Below are 17,916 nucleotides of genomic sequence, written 5' to 3'. Positions count from 1 at the left end.
TTTGGGAGGCTGAGGTGGGTAGATGACGAGGTCAGGAGATGGAGACCATCCTGGCTAACACGGTGAAACCCCGTCTCTACTAAAAATACAAAAAAATTAGCTAGGCATGGTGGCATGCTGAAGAATGTGAGAATTCCTGTGCATTGTTTTTTCTGATGACTATCGAAAAATGGTGCCCTGATGTAGGTTTGGGGGAACATTTTTAAAAAGGATATTATGGTGTCTTTTTATCCTTTAACCCTGAATTATCCACAAGTTAACGCACTACTACTTCAATTATAGGAGGAAAACAGCTTTGCTTTTCCAGTCTCCATTTTTCTTAGTTTATTTTCTTCATGTTTCTCAGAGTACATGGACCCAGAACATTCACCCTATTATGAATAATTCAGCATCTTACAAGTCACCTTCCAAGCAGGACAGATTAAGGCAGCCTGGTATGGACATAATCGCATCTATGGCTATAAGGAATATGCAACAGAAAATCAGATTCCAACCACGCAAAAGTCTGCTTGGTTTTTTTTTTTTTTTTTTTTTTTTTTTAAACAGAGTCTCCCTCTGTCACCCAGGCTAGAGTGCGGTACAAGATTTCAGCTCACTGCAACCTCTGCCTCCCAGGTTCAAGCGATTCTCCTGCCTCAGCCTCCCAAGTAGCTATGGACTACAGGTGCGCACCACACCTGGCTGATTTTTTGTATTTTTAGTAGAGATGGGGTTCATCATGTTGGCCAGGCTGGTCTCGAACTCCCGACCTCAGGTGATCTGCCCACCTTGGCTTCCTAAAGTGCTGGGATTACAGGTATGAGCCACCGCGTCTGGCCTGCTTGGTTAACTATTCTTCCAACTTTACCAGCTGCATTCTCAGTCATTTAAAGGATATAGGAATGGAGGCCAAAACAGACCATTTGGGGGTCAGGGATGCCATGTTTTCTATTGGGGCAATTTCATGGGGCACTGTGCCTTGTGAATGACAGTGAGTGAAAGACAAAGGATTCTCCATATTATTCCAGGATGGGAGGCCATTCGACTGGAACACCGTGCACTTTGAAAGACCTGAAACTATTCCCTAATGCTGGGACTCAGCCAGCAACCCAAGGGAGCACTGTTCATCTGCCACCCAGGCTTGGTGTTAGGACAGGAGAAAGCAGGCCTGTAGGCTGGAGGCAGTCACAGGGCTGTCAATGCAGACAAAGTAATGACCTCTCGAGTCTTCACTGAGCCACATATGGGGACCACACATCACAGTCTTCACTCCTGCAAGGTCCACAGTCCTGTCCTTCTGGAGCACCTCCTTATCCCTCCTGTTCTAAAAGCCTCTGGCGTGTTTCCATCACAATCTCCTCCATTATTTCTGGCTTTAAGATGTCTTTGATCTGAAAAAGGGAAAAAGGCATTTGTTCAGAAGAGAAACCAACCATAAACAGACCACCAAGCCAATCCAAACATAAATCAAGCCGTTAACATAAACTTTCTGTATTCCTTTCATGTCTCCGAGACTAAGCGTTACAAGATATGATCTGCTAAAGCAGCCTGATACAGCAGCAAGATTCTCTGGGATGTAGCCGACAAGAACAATTACTCTGACATCCATCCACAAGCTGGCTGAAATCTGGGATAGGTAAGATGCAGTCCGAGGTTGCTCTCATAAACTAGTCCCACCTGACACCTCCAGCCCCAAAATCCTTAGACTGACACTACGCATTGAGAATCCTGCAAGTATCTTAGGGAAAGATCTACCAGACACTCATTAAGGCTGTTTCAGGCCAGTTCATACTGATGGATGTCTGGAAAGTATTGGGAGACACGCACATTGTCTCTGCGCAAACAACAGAGCAGCTCACAGATCAGTGAAGAAGTGAGAGGTCCTGAGGAGAGTACCTGATGTGGAAGGGATGCTTCATAGCAGTAGAGGATGCTGGTATCATACAGCATCATCCTCTGAGTTACCAGCGAGATGACACAGTTCCGAAGCCGGGATATCACCTCTCGATCAGCAAGAGAGACAGGCTATAAGGAGACACAGAGGAGAAGGGAAGGGAAATATAAACAGGACCAAAATACGTGACCAGCCACAGAAAATCACAAATAAATTACTTATGACTCAGAAAATATCACCCTGGAACTCCAAACCAACCAAACAGCTAACTCCAAAGGAGATTAAAAGGAATGGGGCAGGGTGCAGTGTCTCATGCCTGTAATCCCAGCACTTCGGGAGGCCGAGGCGGGTGGATCACAAGGTCAGAAATTCGAGACCAGCCTGACCAATATGGTGAAACCCCATCTCTACTAAAAATACAAAAATTAGCAGAGCATGGTGGGGCACGCCTGTAATCCCAGCTACTCGGGAGGCTGAGGCAGGAGAATCTCTTGTACTCGGGAGGTGGAGCTTGCGGTGAGCCGAGATGGCGCCACTGCACTCCAGCCTGGGCGACAGAGTGAGACTCCGTCTCAAAACAAAACAAACAAACAAACAAACAGAAAAAAGAATGGCTTCTTCAGTGGCTCTTCGGCTTTACCCTGCAACTTTGCCATCGCCACCAACAAACATCGAACCATTCACTGAGTTCATCTCCTTAGAAGAGAGAAGATAATATGGGGTTCATGAATACACCTTGATGGAAAGTCAAAGTGACTCAGCCTACAGCAGTAATAGAGCTAAAAACAACCAATTTCACTGGCCACAAAAACACAGCAAAGACTGAGTCCCATCCTTCCCACCGACAGTGGCCACAGTGTTTGCTCACCTCCAGGTTTGCAATGAAGCCCCCTGCTTCCTCTTCTTTGTGCTCAGGTGTTGGGTAAATCCAGATGAAGCCGTTGTTACCGAGAATCACTGAGGCACCACATGGCAAATCATGGAAGTGGGTCTTCTGCCGTTTCACAAGGGAGGGGGAAACCTGGACTAAAACCCCCTGACCTAGCTAAAGAAATACATCACAAAGCTAGGTCACTACAGGATCATCAGTGGGATGAATGAAAAGGAGACTACAGAATACACATCCTAAGTATATTCAAATTGGTGTCCTTCCTGTTTACAATTGCTGTTGCCTATACGCACACCCATAGTACACATTTTTGCAGAGAACACTTGGGGGACTCAGAGGCTAGTCATACATCCCAGCAGAAGGTGACTTTCAATGCTCTTCTCTGTCATTTCCCTTTACAGTCTCCCTTGCACTCTAAGCCAGAACTCACGTGCCAGACATTAGAGAAGTTGAAGCCAATGAGGGAGCTGAAGCGTCCTGCTGGTCCAGTAGCACTGTGTTGTTCCAGGACCCTAGCTCATACCTGAACCCCAAACACTCATCTTGCCTGTGAGATGTGTGCCTCTGGGTAGGTAAGGAGCTGGGTGGAGCTGGGTGCAAATCCATGTCTGGTCCTGGCAGGCCAGCTCAAGTGCATGTCCTGCCAAGGGCGAGTCCACAGGACCCAGGGTTGCGAAAGTCAGCATACTGCAGCAGTCCCCTGCCTACTCCATGTACATGAACGTGGCTGGCTGCAGCCACTCCATTAAGGGAAGAGGTTTTGTTCCACTCAGAAAATAAAAATGTTCACCCAGATAAAGCTGAGAGACTAGTAAATCCTAATTTGTTTTAGGAAGTATGCTCTCCTTAAAATAATAAATAGCTTCAGTAATGCAACCTCGTACAAGAAAAGCAGTGAAATTCCATTTAGAGGCTCAGATGACAGAGCAAGCTTTGCCAGCAATAACATCCACTGGACCGACTGGACGCTTGTCCAAGGGTTGTTTCTCCAGGCCCAGCCTCCCTTTGTTCCCAGGACCGCCTCAGCCCCGGCCCCAGTGCTGAGCTGCAGCGCCCCCTGGAGGGAGAGAGACAGCTGCACCTCCCAGCCCATAGTTGGACGGGCTCTTCTGTCCAAAGAGTCAGTCTCCCTGGAGAAAAAGGATAAAACTTGTTCTTTACAAAGCTACTGACCCATGACCCTGTGAACCCTGACCTGTGAACCCTCATGTTATGTTTAAGGAACACGATCAGTTTGTGGGATGCCAACCTCTATTAATGCTTAGCTACTGGGGTTCTTTAGGCCAGAATTCCAGAGAGCTATAGGGATTAAGAAATAGCCTTGCAATCTTAGTCAGCAAACAGGAACATCAAGAGCCCAACTTACTTTTCCATATTTCAGGCTCCTCGTGTGCAGAGAGACAGCTCCATCAGAGAACACTGCCTGGACCTCAGCCTGGCCAGGGTGATGAAGGAACAAACAGTAGCCTCGGCCACACACTGTCCTGTCCTCTGCAGCCTCTGCCCCTTGACCCCACACCTCCATCTTTTCCTCCCCTCTCCAATGGTCCAGGCTCAACAATCTTAGACAGACCCAGAGGACATCACTGTGACCTCACTTCTCCCCTTGGTTGTCATGAATATCTTTTTTAAAAAAATAGAGACAGAAGGCCAGGCGCGGTGGCTCATGCCTGTAATCCCAGCACTTTGGGAGGCTGAGGCGGGTGGATCACCTGAGGTCGGGAGTTCTAGACCAGCCTGACCAACATGGAGAAACCCCGTCTCTACTAAAAATACAAAATTAGCTGGGCGTAGTGGCAGGTGCCTGTAATCCCAGCTACTCAGGAGGCCGAGGCAGGAGAATCGCTCGAACCCAGGAGGCAGAGGTTGTGGTGAGCCGAGATCGCACCATTGCACTCCAGCCTGGGCAACAAGAGCGAAACTCCGTCTCAAAAAAATAAAATAAAATAAATTAAATTAAATTAAATTAAAGGCCAGGCATGGTGGTTCATGCCTATAATCCCAGCACTTTGGGAGGTCAAGGTGGGCAGATCACCTGAGGTCAGGAGTTTGAGACCAGCCTGGCCAATATGGTGAAACCCTGTCCCTACTAAAAATACAAAAATTACCAGGGCATGGCACAAACCTGTAATCCCAGCTACTCAGGAGGCTAAAGCAGAATTGCTTGAATCCGAGAGGCAGAGGTTGTAGTGAGCTGAGATCACGCCACTGCACTCCAGTCTGGACAACAGAGCAAGACTCCGTCTTAAAAAAAAAAAATTTTAGGCCGGGCGCGGTGGCTCAAGCCTGTAATCCCAGCACTTTGGGAGGCCGAGGCGGGTGGATCACGAGGTCAGGAGATCGAGACCATCCTGGCTAACATGGTGAAACCCCGTCTCTACTAAAAATACAAAAAACTAGCCGGGCGTGGTGGCGGGCGCCTGTAGTCCCAGCTACTCGGAGGCTGAGGCGGGAGAATGGCGTGAACCCGGGAGGTGGAGCTTGCAGTGAGCCGAGATCGCGCCACTGCACTCCAGCCTGGGCGACAGAGCGAGACTCCGTCTCAAAAAAAAAAAAAAAAAAAAAATTTTTTTTTAAATAACATAAAATAGAGACAGAGTCGTGCACTGTCACCCAGGCTGGAATGCAGTGGTGTGATCAGAGCTCACTGTAGCCTTGAGCTCCTGGGCTCAAGCAACCCTCCGGCCCCAGCCTCCTGAGTAGCTAGGCATGTGCCGCCATGCCCGGCTAATTTTTTATTTTTATTTTTTTGTAGAGAGGGGGTCTTGCTATGTTGCCCAGGCTGGTCTTGAACTCTTAGGCTCAAGCAATCCTCCCTCCTTGGCCTTCCAAAGCGCTGGGATTACAGGCATGAGCCACCACACTCGGCCTGTCATTAATATCTTGATGTGAACAACACCTCTTCCACTCCCTGGGCTAAAAGTTAACATCATTAACAAAAGCCTAAAGCACAGGCTACCATAAGTTACAAGACCCAAAGAAATGACTCAGCAGCAGGTCTGAACAAGAGCTGGGGAGTCAGCCTGAGTTAAGGAGACCGAGAAAGGACACAGCAGAGCCCGACACTTGGTCTAACGGTTCTTCCGTCAGAGACATACAATGGAAGGCCCATTTCCCAGCCCCACAGAAAAGCATGAAGAGGCTGCAGTGCAAAGCACAGGATACACTGATGAGGTCCCCTTCCTGTAAGAAACCTCTCATTGCAAGCTCATCTTCTGCAGATCTTCTCCTCTGAAATACACAAAGAAATGACATTACTTAAGCCAGATCCTCAGAAAGGTCTCCATCGCTTCTTTCTCTTTCACTTCCTTTTGAGATTTTTGAGGCCAACCACAATACTCAAACACTGAGAACTATGGCAAAAGTAGGTAACCCGAGCCACTTGAGGGGAATGAGTGATAATCACGACTTTCCATCGCAAGAGACTTTTCCATAGTCCTCTTCTCTTCCTCTTTCCCTCCCTTCCCTGAGGAGCATTCAAACGCCTCCCAATCTCACCCAGCCAACATTTCCACACTCATCTTCCATGACAGCTCTCTGTGGTCCAGCAGGACCAGACCAACTCCTGCTTGGATATATCTCTGCTCACACATTTCCCCTTATCTCACATTCCCTGAACTAGTTATTTAAAGTCTCTCCATCCTGTCTTTCCTACGAGCTTCTCTCACTGGAATGAACCACTCCTTTTGTATAACCACAGCTTATTTATTCTTCTACTGCCAGATACTGGGTCAGTTATCTTATATCCCCTGCTAGGGAACTCAGTCGTGCTTGGCACTGGGCACAGAGCTTGGCACAGTAAGCCTCTCTGTAAATACAGGCTGGACTGAAGATAAAGGTGAACCATGGTATTTTACAAAAGGCTGTGGCTTAGTTACTGTGGCTGTCTGGAATAACCAAATGCCTTTCAATTCACAAAAAACTAATGTAAAGACAGCTTTCCAAGGAACATCTTCACTGTGCAAAGCTGATAGGTCCAGAAAAGGAAAACTATTAACAACAAGCATCTAAGAGCTTCTCTCCCCAAGTCTCTGTTGGGATCCCACCCCATGGATGTTTCTGATCCTACCATATGCCAACTGCTCCCTCTTTCGGGAGACCTGGACAGGGTGAAAAGTCTACATACACATCCAGACAGCAAACTTCACAGCAGACAAACGGGAGTCAAAGGGGTAACCTCAGTGTAAAGCAAAGTCCTCTGGTGGAACAAAGGGTCCCACAGCTCCCCCCAGCCCACTGGGCTCCAGTCCATGGCCCCAGCTGTAGCCCTTACCAGCTCTCCTCCAGGAAGGTTCATGGACGAGAGCAGCAAGACCGAATCCAGCCTGGAGTTGGTCTCCACCTTCCACCTCTTCTGTTGAACCTATAAGCCAAATTCCACACCTGGACACATGCTCCAGGGACAGGAGTTCACATCATAAGTAACCAGTAAGGCTGGGTGCGGTGGCTCACGCCTGTAATCCCAGCACTTTGGGAGGCCGAGGCGGTGGATCACTTAAGGTCAGGAGTTTGAGACCAGCCTGACCAATAAGATGAAACTCCGTCTCTACTAAAAATACAAAAATTAGCCGGGCGTGGTGGCAGGTGCCTGTAATCCCAGCTACTTAGGAGGCTGAGACAGGAGAATCGTTTGAACCCGGGAGGCGGAGGTTGTAACGAGCCAAGATCGCGCCACTGCACTCCAGCCTGGGCAAGAGAGCGAGACTCCATCTCAAAAAGAGAAAAAGAAAGTAACCAGTAATCCCAAATCGAACAAGCCACATATTTACATCAGAGGCCACACAATAGCCAAATGCAACGAATGCCTTGTTCATGTAACTACAAGTGGAATGACTGTCCCATGAATGAAATCGCCAGCCTGCCTCGACTTTGTAAACACCAATCTGATATCGACGTTACCTCTGTGATTCTTCCCACTACAATGTCTCCTACTTCACCAATGTATCTGAAAGATAAAACACAAGGGATTCGTGCATCTGTGAGCAGACTTTCTGACAAGACCACACACCATTTGAGATGTCGGTTCAACAGAGTGAAAGCCTTGAATAGGCGTCACATTCAGCAAATTCATGTAACTGTATTGTCTGGACTTATTTTCAGAAATTGCTAACTTCAAACATTCCTCCATGTATGAAGTCTCCATTAACTATCCTCAAACAAATCACTATTCAAGTAGTTCATTTAGCCAAAAAAAACCCCTATTTTGTTCAATTACATGATAGTGAAAAACACGGACTATTTTCCTGTGGCACATGGATGAGTTCTGCACCAGCCAAAGGAAGAGAAAGGAAATCTGAGCCAGACGCCAACCGCATGAGTCTGCTCATGTCTCCTCCACTCACTCACTGCCTGCTCCTCTCAAGCCCCTTTGCTAGCTCCTCATCCACAATTCTAATGAGACGTACTTGATGCTGAGGCCAAGTCCTTAGACCTCTTCGCTTTTCGGCCACTCAATCTAATACCATTAAAATACCACTCTGTGCTGTCACTGTGCCACGCTCCTGAATTCCAAATCCTTCTCAACTGCCAGCTACGCAGCTCTGCCATTTAGATGACTAATAGGCATTTTCAAATGTATCACGCCCAAAACTAAGCTTTCCCACAGCCCCCTCCAGTCCTCCGTAGCAAACCGAGATAGGGGATGAGTTATCCCCATCGCAGTCAATGGTGACTCCATCCCCAGTTGCTCAGGCCAATAAAACTTGGAGAGTTCTTTGATTCCTCTCTCTCTCACACTTCAGGACAAGTCCAGTAGCAAATCCTGCTGGCTCTACCCTTAAAACATATGCAGGAAATAAAAGGCATCCAAATTGCAAAGGAAGAAGTAAAATTATTTCTATTCACAGTTGACTGGGTCCAATTACAGTAAAGTCCAAAGAATACAAAACCCAACACCTTTTCATGATTTCAAAAAAAACACTCAGAAAATAAAATCTATGTGGATCCCAATCACTCCTCCACCTTCCACTGCTACCACCTTAGTCGAAGCCACCTTCACTTCAGATTATGAGTATGGTCCCTAATCCACCTCCCTAAGCTTGCTCTATCCCCCTTCAATCTCCTATCAGCAGCCACAGTGAGCTTAAGTCCAGATCAAGTCCCTCCTCTGCTCCACCCCTTCCAGGGGCTTCCCAGATTACACAAAGTAGAAGCCGAAATGCTTACTCTGGCTACAAGGCAGGCCCATGTCTGCCCACCTCAGCTTTCTGCTCATATCTGCCCTTACTCTCTCCCTCACTCACTCTGTTCTAACCTCACTGGCTTGCTTTCTGGGGCTAACCTTCATTGAATGCTTCTAGGTATCAGGCCCTGTGCTAAATACTTTACATGCACCATCTCACTGAATTCTAAAGAAAATCCTAGGCCAGCCGCAGTGGCTCACGTCTGTAATCCCAGCACTTTGGGAGGCCAAGTGGGGGGAAATCTTCTGAGGTCAGCAGTTCGAGACCCGCCTGGCCAACATGGTGAAACCCTGTGTCTACTAAAAGTATAAAAAGATTAGCCAGGCGTGGTGGCGAGTGCCTGTAATCCCAGCTACTTGGGAGGCTGAGGCAGGAGAATCGTTTGAACCCGGGAGGCAGAGGTTGCAGCGAGCAGACTGTGCCACTGCACTCCAGCCTGGGCAACACAGCGAGACTCCGTCTCAAAAAAAAAAAGAAAATCCTGTGAAATAGGCCATGCTATTATACTCACTTTGCAGAGGAGGTAACCAAGGCTTGGAGTGGTGACATAACATGGGAAAACCTCTGAAGCCTACACTGATCTGCACCACCCCACCTACAGTCATGGTCAAAACCTCAGACTTACAGCATGACAGGGCAGGCAGGGGTGGGGTAGGGGATATGGAGGGGGCAGAAAAAGCCTGGTTGTACAACCTGGATGCCGCAAGAAAGGGAATACACACCTTTTGTTCTCACCTGGTTTTCAAAGCTTTCACACAGATCAACTTGTTTACTCTCTCCACAGAGCCAGCAACAGATGCAATGAGCTTCTCTTCTCCCATATACGTTCCGTGGCCCCTGATGCAAGGCAAAGATACAAAGAAAGGATACCAGGGTAACTCGAGGTGACCTCTCTCCTTTCAAGAACAATGTGTTCCTCAAAGCTAACAAGCTCCCCCTGCAAAGCCTGGCTTCTGTGCTGGCTGCTTCCTCTGCCTTCAGTGCTCCTTCTCCAGACTGGCTACTTGGAAATTACTCCTCTCACTCAGGTCTGCTCAGGTGTCACTTTCTCCAGCAGGCCTACCTTGACTGTGCCATTGAAAACACAGCCCACCCCATTGCCACCACTCCCCCACATTCCATTGACCCTGCTCCATGTTTTTCCCCATTGCATTATTGCCTAACATTCTCCGTTAGAACTCCACCAGGACAGAGATTTTTTCACTCTGCCGTTATATCCCAACTGCACGAAATATAAATATATGTTGAAAGCATTAACGAAAGAATGAATCTTAAGATTTCCTGGCCAGGTGTGGTGGTTCACGCCTATAATCCCAGCACTCTGGGAGGCCAAGGTGGGTGGATCACGAGGTCAAGTGTTTGAGACCAGCCTGACCAACATGGTGAAACCCCATCTCTACTAAAAATACAAAAATTAGCCGGGCGTAGTGGCGTGCGCCTGGAATCCCAGCTACTTAGGAGGGTGAGGCAGGAGAATTGCTTGAATCCCAGAGGCGGAGGTTGCAGTGAGCTGAGACTGTGCCACAGCACTCCAGCCTGGGCGACAGAGTGAGACTCTCATTAAAAAAAAAAAAAAATTTCCTAGGGGCTGGGCATGCCTGTAATCCCAGCACTTTGGGAGGCCAAGGCAGGCAGATCACACTTGAGGTCAAGGGTTCGAGATCAGCCTGGCCAACATGGTGAAACCTCGTCTCTACTAAAAATACAAAAATTGGCTGGGCATGGTGGCAGGTGCCTGTAATCCCAGCTACTCAGGAGGCTGAGGCAGGAGAATTGCTTGAACCCAGGAGGCAGAGGTTGTAGTGAGCCAAGATCCCACCACTGCTCTCCAGCCTAGGCGACAGAGAGACTCCGTCTCAAAAATGAAAAAAAAATATTTCCTAGGATCCACTAGCCTTAAACTAACAGGTTAAAGGGCAATGCTATGAATGCTGTGCCCCTTGTATATATACATGTACAGAAAAAAAAGGTTGAAACGCTAGTGTTATCTATGATGATGATATAATGGCTGGTTTTACTTCTTTTCTTACATAATTATCTCATTTAATCCTCATTACCGTATCATACTGTTATTATCACTATCTTACAGATGAGGAAACTGACCGTGGAGAGGCAATGCAGCTAATAAGACGTGATGGTAGCAGGACTGGAATCCCAACTGTCTGACTCAAGAGGCTGCTCTCTTAACTACAACACACTGTACTGCACCCCTTAGATTCAAAATGTGTATAAATGGGTGCATGCAGCACAATGTAACTGTTTGCCCTAAGCTCGAACAATTACGGATTCTAAACTGAAGAGGAGGCGGCCAAGAACACCCACCGTCCCCTCAGAGAGCTGAAAACTGGAAAGAGAGGCTGCGCCTAACCCTCCCCGGTTTTCCAGGTCTCCTACAAGGAAGGCTCAAAGATTTGGACTTCAGGCAGAAGACCCAAAAGTCACAGCCACCAGAGGTCAGGAGTGGAGGGTTTCAGGGAGCTGAGACAAATGCAGAAGGGGACACACAAGACGCAGGGGGCAAGAAGCACGAGGCTCGGAAGCGAGGCGAGTAGGATGCTCAGACCAAGTGCCTGGGGTCCCGCGGGGAGTTAGACACACGGCGATACGAGGCCTGGACCACGTGCAGAGAGCCCTGAAGCCGCTCTATGAAGCCTCGACTCCCCCAAGTCCCCACGTACCGCATGAATCCCGTGTCCGTAGTGATTGTGTCCCCCGGCACCACTAGATGTTTCTTAGTGTCGCGACCCAGTCTCTCGCTAAGAGGCTTGCGAGCCGCTGGAAGCCTCATCTCCATCGCCATCTTGGCGCCAATGAGTTGCGCAGGCGCAGCTCAGCCGGGAGCCGCGATATCCGACTCCGCAACTCCTGGCCGCGTTCGGAGGGGCGGGGAAGGGCGGGGACTCAGAGCAGCTGCCAATGAGAACTCACGGCCTGGAGGCCATGTTTACAATTGGCAACACTAAGGCGAACCCGAAGGGAAGGGAGCCGAGCTGCCATGTTTACTATTGGCAAGGGAGCACCCGTGGAATAATACAATCTCACGTTGTGTGGGGTGTGACTTTTTACCAAAACTGTCTTGTACTCACCATCCCATTTATTGTTTACAAGGGTTAGCGATAACTGAGAAACGGACCTCTGAGTTTCTGTCCAACTCTAAGCTGCTGAAATCCGGTATTTTCTAAAAGAGAGCTCAGGAGGATGGAGAGATGGGATCTACAGAAAACACTATTTGAACAGAGAGAAGAGCCCCTGTCCACACGGTTCCTAGTAGCCCCAGTATTCTACATTGCTGCCGCCCCGTGGGTGCTGGCTCAGCATCATCATCTATACCTCCAAACCGGGCTCCAGATACTTCTCACTTGGTTCTGTTCTTTCATAAAGACTTCTTTAAGCAAGCTAATTTACTCCAATATTTCTTTTGGAAACAAGTTAAAAATTGTCAAACAATATAGGTCAAACCTTGCAAGCCAGGTATATTTGGTAGGGAAGGGAAGTGCACACATAATACGAAGATGGCTTGCATTTAGTTACACAGCGAGTTGAGCGCTCTGTGTGTGCCAGGCGCTGTTCTAAGGATTCAGCAGGGAACAGACAGATGGCTCTGTGGGTTTTGCTGGGGCTCCGTTTTAATAGGAGCGTACCCCTCGCCCCTTCTCCCGTTCCCCACTACCGTCTCCCTCTCCTTGCCCTGCATTCACAAAAAACTAATTGGGGATGGTAATTCCCCATGCACAGGGACTCTAAAGAGGATTAAATGAAATCATTTACATCAACTGTGGTCAGAAAAGCAGGTAAACCAAGTCTGCCTCCTGAAGAAAGATCCATCGAACCAATTGTTTTATAAATTTCCAAAGCGACAGCATTTCTTCCACTTAAGCAAGGCGCACGACCACACTTAAGAAAGTCAGCCCTGCCAGGCAGTCCGTGACGTGAATGCTAGTGCCCCAAGGCCCTAGGTAAGTGGGCGGCCAGACCCTCGCCCTCCGCCGTGCTTGGAGGAAGGCGCTAGAGCCCAGCCCCTTGGTCCAGTCCTGCCGCGGCCATACGAGGGCGATGGTGTCCTTTGAGCCCGCGTAGCCCGGCGGCCAGGAAGCCAGGCCCAGCGAGCGGCCCTAGGCGGAGCGAGAGTGTAGTCCTGACACCATCCAAGTTCTTCCCGGGAGGGAGAGACGCGCATTCTCACAGCGTTCACATTCACGGAGCCTGTCGCAAGGTTGGCATTGTGGATACCAGTTTATGGAGGAGGAAATCGAGGCCCCAAAAGGAATGGAATTCACATTAGCAGATGGCAGCGAAGCCGGTGTGTGTTCCAGCTGCACGCGATTTACCCCAGAGCCTGCACCCTTTACCAAACATAACCCGAGTGCTTCGGCTAGTCCTTTGCTGAGTGCATTACAAATACTATGTTATGTATTCCTCACTTTCAGCCCATCTTCGAGGTAGGCATTGCTATCCCTGATGATCACTTGGGGGCACCGAGCCCCCCAAATAGACCTGTAGCTGGGACTAGAATCCAAAACGGCAGACTCCCCTTCCCCCATCCTCTTTCTGCATCGTCACACGCATCTTTCTTTCTTTCTTTCTTTCTTTCTTTCTTTCTTTCTTTCTTTCTTTCTTTCTTTCTTTCTTTCAGACAGGGTCTTTGTCACCCAGGCTGGAGTACAATGACACGATTATGGCTTACTGCAGCCTTGACCTCCTGGGCTCAGGTAATCCTACCACCTCAGCCTCTTGAATAGTTTGGACTACAGGCACATGCCACCAGGCTCGGCTAATTTTTTGTACTTGTTTTGTGAAGACAGGGTTTCACCGTGTTGCCCAACCTGATCTTGAACTCCTGAACTCAAGTGATCCGCCCATCTTGGCCTCCCAAAGTGCTGGGATTACAGGCATGAGCCACCGAGCCTGGCCACACTTACCCCTTTACCACCAGTAGACAAGTGGGTACCCGGAGACAGAGCAGCACATCCCAGGGGGCTTGTAAAAAGTATAGATTCCTTAGGCATTGAGGCTGTAAATCCCGAATATCTGAGACAGGTCTCAGTTAATTTAGAAAGTTTATTTCGCCAAGATTGAGGATGTGTGCCTGTGGCACAAGCTCAGGAGGTCCTGACAACACGTGTCCAAGGTGGTTGGAGCGCAGTTTGGTTTCATACATTTTGGGGAGACATGAAGCATCAATCAACATATGTGAGATGAACATTGATTCAGCCCGGAAAAGCGGGACAACTCTAAGCTGGGAAGGGGCTTCCAGGTCATAGGTAGATAAGAAACAAATGGTTGCTTTTTTTTTTTTTTTTTTTTTTGAGTTTCTCATTAGCGTCTCCAAAGGAGGCAATCAGGTATGGTGACTTTGAATAGAACAGGAGTCAGGTTTGCCCTAAGCAGTTCCCAGCTTGACTTACTTTTCCCTTTAGCTTAGTGATTTTGTGGCTCCAAGATTTATTTTCCTTTCATGAGGTTCTGCAAAGATAAGGTCCAGAAGTCTGTGCGTGTTTTAACTCCCTATGTAATTTCAGTGGCGGAAAAGGTCTAAGAGTCACTGACGGCACCACATTTGTGCATCTCTGCAGCCACTGCCCCAGGCTGATCAACGGCATCTCTTACCAGGGAGATAACCTCCTAGCTTGTCTTCCTAATTCTACTTTTGTCCTTCCTTCATCCAATCTCCACACAGCAGCCAGAGGGAGCTTTAAAAACAGATTAAATCACTTCCCTGCTTCCAACACTTCTAGACTCCTGCCTGTCTCTGACCTCACGCTCGTCCTAACCCACTGCGTTACTCAATATGCTGCAGCCAGACTGTTACCGGTGGAGGGTGCCCAGGTTCTTGGCGTCTTGGACAAAACACACAGACAAAGCAAGGAAAGAATAAAGCAACAAAAGCAGAGATTTATTGAAAACGAAAGTACACTCCACAGGGCGATGAACGAGCCAAGCAAAGAAACTCAAGAGGCTCTTTACAGAAGTTTCTGGGGTTTAAATACCTTATAAAGGTTTCCCATTGGTTATTTGGTGTACACCCTGTGTAAATGAAGGAGCCGCCCGTGATCAGTCTGATTGGTTGTGGAAAGTGACCAATGAGAGGCTGAAGTTACAAGTTACGCCCTATGCAAATATCTGATTGGTTGTGGAAAGTGATCAATCAGAGGCTGAAGTGAAGTTACAAAGTTATACTCCTATGCAAATGAAGATTTGGCCCCAAGCAGCCTGACTGGTTGTGGGAAGAAGGGACCAATTAGAGGTACTTTCAGTTTTTCATCTGCCACACAGAAAAGCTGGGATTGCAAAGGGAGTAGCCGCTGGTCCCTTTGTTATTGGAAAGTTGGCGTTTTCCTTTTGATTTACTTCTAGAAAGTCAGTGTGAATCAGCCTTATGTTCCCTGCCTCCAGACCCTATTCTCCTGCCTCAAGACTAGCTGGCTTCCCTTCGGTGCCACAGCACCAAGCTCCTCATCACTCCAGGGCCCTTTACTCTGGTCTCTTTCTGCATAAATTCTCTTCGCCCAGGCTTCTGTGTGGCTGGCTCCTTCTCCTCACTCACGGCTTGCTCAAACGTCACTTCCTCAGAGAAGACTCCGCTGATCATCTTATCTGGAATAACTCTCCAGTCCTTTTTTTAATCCCTTGATCCTGTTTTACTTCTTGTCACTGATTTTTCTTTTTTTCTTTTTCTTTCTTTTGAGATGGAGTCCCGCTCTTGTTGCCCAAGCTGGAGTGCAATGGCGTGATCTCGGCTCACTGCAACCTCTGCCTCCCGGATTGAAGCGATTATCCCGCCTCAGCCTCCTGAGTAGCTGGGATTACAGGCACCCATCACCACGCCTGGTTAATTTTTGTATTTTTCAGAGAGACGGGGTTTCACCATGATGGCCAGGCTTGTTTCGAACTCCTGACCTCAAGTGATCTGCCCGCCTTGGCCTCCCAAAGTGCTGGAATTACAGGTGTGAGCCACCGTGCCTGGGCTTGAATTTTCTTTTCTTTTTCTTTTCTTTTTTCTTTTTTTGTTCATTTATTGCAGTCTCCCTCCACTAGACATTCATGTGCTGAAAACAGGGACTTGATCTGTTCTGTTCATCATATATTAATGCTTAGAACCAGGCCTGGTACACAGGGCAGCCATAAAATATTTGTTGAAAAAATACGATAAGGCCGGGCGCGGTGGCTCAAGCCTGTAATCCCAGCACTTTGGGAGGCCGAGACGGGCGGATCACGAGGTCAGGAGATCGAGACCATCCTGGCTAACACGGTGAAACCCCGTCTCTACTAAAAAATACAAAAAACTAGCCGGGCGAGGTGGCGGGCGCCTGTAGTCCCAGCTACTCAGGAGGCTGAGGCAGGAGAATGGCGTAAACCCGGGAGGCGGAGCTTGCAGTGAGCTGAGATCCGGCCACTGCACTCCAGCCTGGGCGACAGAGCGAGACTCTGTCTCAAAAAAAATAAAATAAAATAAAATAAAATAAAAAAGAAAAAATACGATAGACTTACAAAATACAGGTTTGTTTGTCCGCTCATCGCCTATTTTCCCACCGGATATGAACCCCACAAATACCCAGACTGTCCATTTTGTTCACTGCCTGTTTCCTATGTATGCTTGATATATAGTAGGCCCTTGTATTAAGCATGTCTTTGCTTTTTTTTTTTTTTTTTTTTTTTAAGATGGAGTCTCGCTCTGTTGCCCAGGCTGGAGTGCAATGGTACAGTCTCTGCTCACTGCAACCTCTGCCTCCCGGGTTCAAGTGATTGTTCTGCCTCAGCCTCCTGAGTAGCTGGGATTACAGGTGCCCACCACCACGCCTGGCTAATTTTTGTCTTTTTAGTAGAGACGGGGTTTCACCATGTTGGCCAGGCTGGTCTCGAACTCCTGACCTCGTGATCTGCCCGCCTCAGCCTCCCAAAGTGCTGGGATTACAGGCGTGAGCCACCGTGCCCGGCGCCTTTGCTTTTCTGTACTCAGATGCTTTGAGATCTTGGGGCCTTGCTCTTCCCAGAGAGACTGCCCCGCCCAGGGTTAACCGGTTCCTGGAGATAGTGAACAACTCACCCAGGAGGTCCCTTGCAAACACACACCACCCAATCCAGAGCCTACACCCACAAACACCTCCTTTATTAGGCTCTCTTACTCAGGACCAGTATCCAACTGCCTTGATCATCCCAAGGCCAGACACCAGACAACTAGGGAAAGTCCGTATACCCCAGCACCTGCTGCAGTTGTCAAACCAACCAATCCTAAGCCTGCTTACCTTGCCTCACCCATTCCTTCCCATGGAAACCACAATAAAGGCTCTTGCTCATGTTTTCCCCTCCTTCCCTCTGCCTCCTGACCAACCTGGTGCTTTCCTATGCGGCTCTGCACGGCGCACCCTGCCTCTTGTTTCTAGAACAAAGATCTTTCTCCATGATAGTCATTTCCATGTTGGCATACCATGTCAGATTTCAGGACCCTTGAAAGAGCTCTCTGCCGGGCGCAGTGGCTCACATCTGTAATTCCAGCACTGTAGGAGGCTGAGGCGGGTGGATCACTTGAGGTCAGGAGTTCAAGACCAGCCTGGCCAACATGGTGAAACCCCATCTCTTCTAAAAATACAAAAATTAGCCGGGCGTGGTGGCTCAGGCCTGTAATCCCACCACTTTGGGAGGCCGAGGCTGGTGGATCACTTGAGGTCAGGAGCTCGAGACCAGCCTCACCAACATGGTAAAACCTCATCTCTACTAAAAATACAAAATTAGTCGGGTATGGTGGCAGGCGCCTGTAATCCCAGCTAATTGGGAGGCTGAGGCAGGATAATTGCTTGAACCCAGGAGGCAAAGGTTGCAGTGAGCCGAGATTGTGCCTCTGCACCACAGCCTGGGCAACAAGAGTGAAACTCCGTATTGGAAAAAAAAAAAAAAAGAAGCAGTGAGTTTTGTGCATCCTCTCCTGCCACAGGACAGGATTGTGACTGCTTTGATGGACAGCATATGTCAGAAAT

At 48.5% G+C, this 17,916-nt stretch overlaps 1 protein-coding gene across 1 annotated transcript; it reads right to left on the bottom strand.

The window, feature by feature from the left end:
* Positions 1-309: 309 nt before the first annotated feature.
* On the bottom strand, positions 310-11,781 carry EXOSC2 (exosome component 2). The gene is made up of 9 exons (XM_003911183.5): positions 11,623-11,781; positions 9,680-9,781; positions 7,662-7,707; positions 7,036-7,125; positions 5,928-5,993; positions 4,129-4,197; positions 2,742-2,918; positions 1,876-2,004; positions 310-1,370 (listed from the first exon to the last, which is right to left on the bottom strand). Exons 1-9 carry the CDS (start codon positions 11,742-11,744, stop codon positions 1,290-1,292), a joined length of 882 nt encoding a protein of 293 aa, XP_003911232.1. The 5' UTR covers positions 11,745-11,781; the 3' UTR covers positions 310-1,289.
* Between the last annotated feature and the right edge of the window lie 6,135 nt (positions 11,782-17,916).

Source organism: Papio anubis, chromosome 13 (assembly GCF_008728515.1).
Source record: "Papio anubis isolate 15944 chromosome 13, Panubis1.0, whole genome shotgun sequence".
NCBI lineage: Eukaryota > Metazoa > Chordata > Mammalia > Primates > Cercopithecidae > Papio > Papio anubis.
The sequence above is the reverse complement of the archived record's forward strand: the minus strand, read 5'-3'. Positions and strand labels throughout refer to the sequence as shown.

Coding starts and splice junctions, on each gene's coding strand:
- EXOSC2 (XM_003911183.5), bottom strand. CDS start 11,744: ATGGCGATGGAGATGAGGCTTCCAGCGGCTCGCAAGCCTCTTAGCGAG. Junction 7,708..9,679: donor GTGAAAGCTTTGAAAACCAG/GTGAGAACAAAA, acceptor TTTATCTTTCAG/ATACATTGGTGAAGTAGGAG. Junction 2,005..2,741: donor GCTTCATTGCAAACCTGGAG/GTGAGCAAACAC, acceptor GTCTCCTTATAG/CCTGTCTCTCTTGCTGATCG.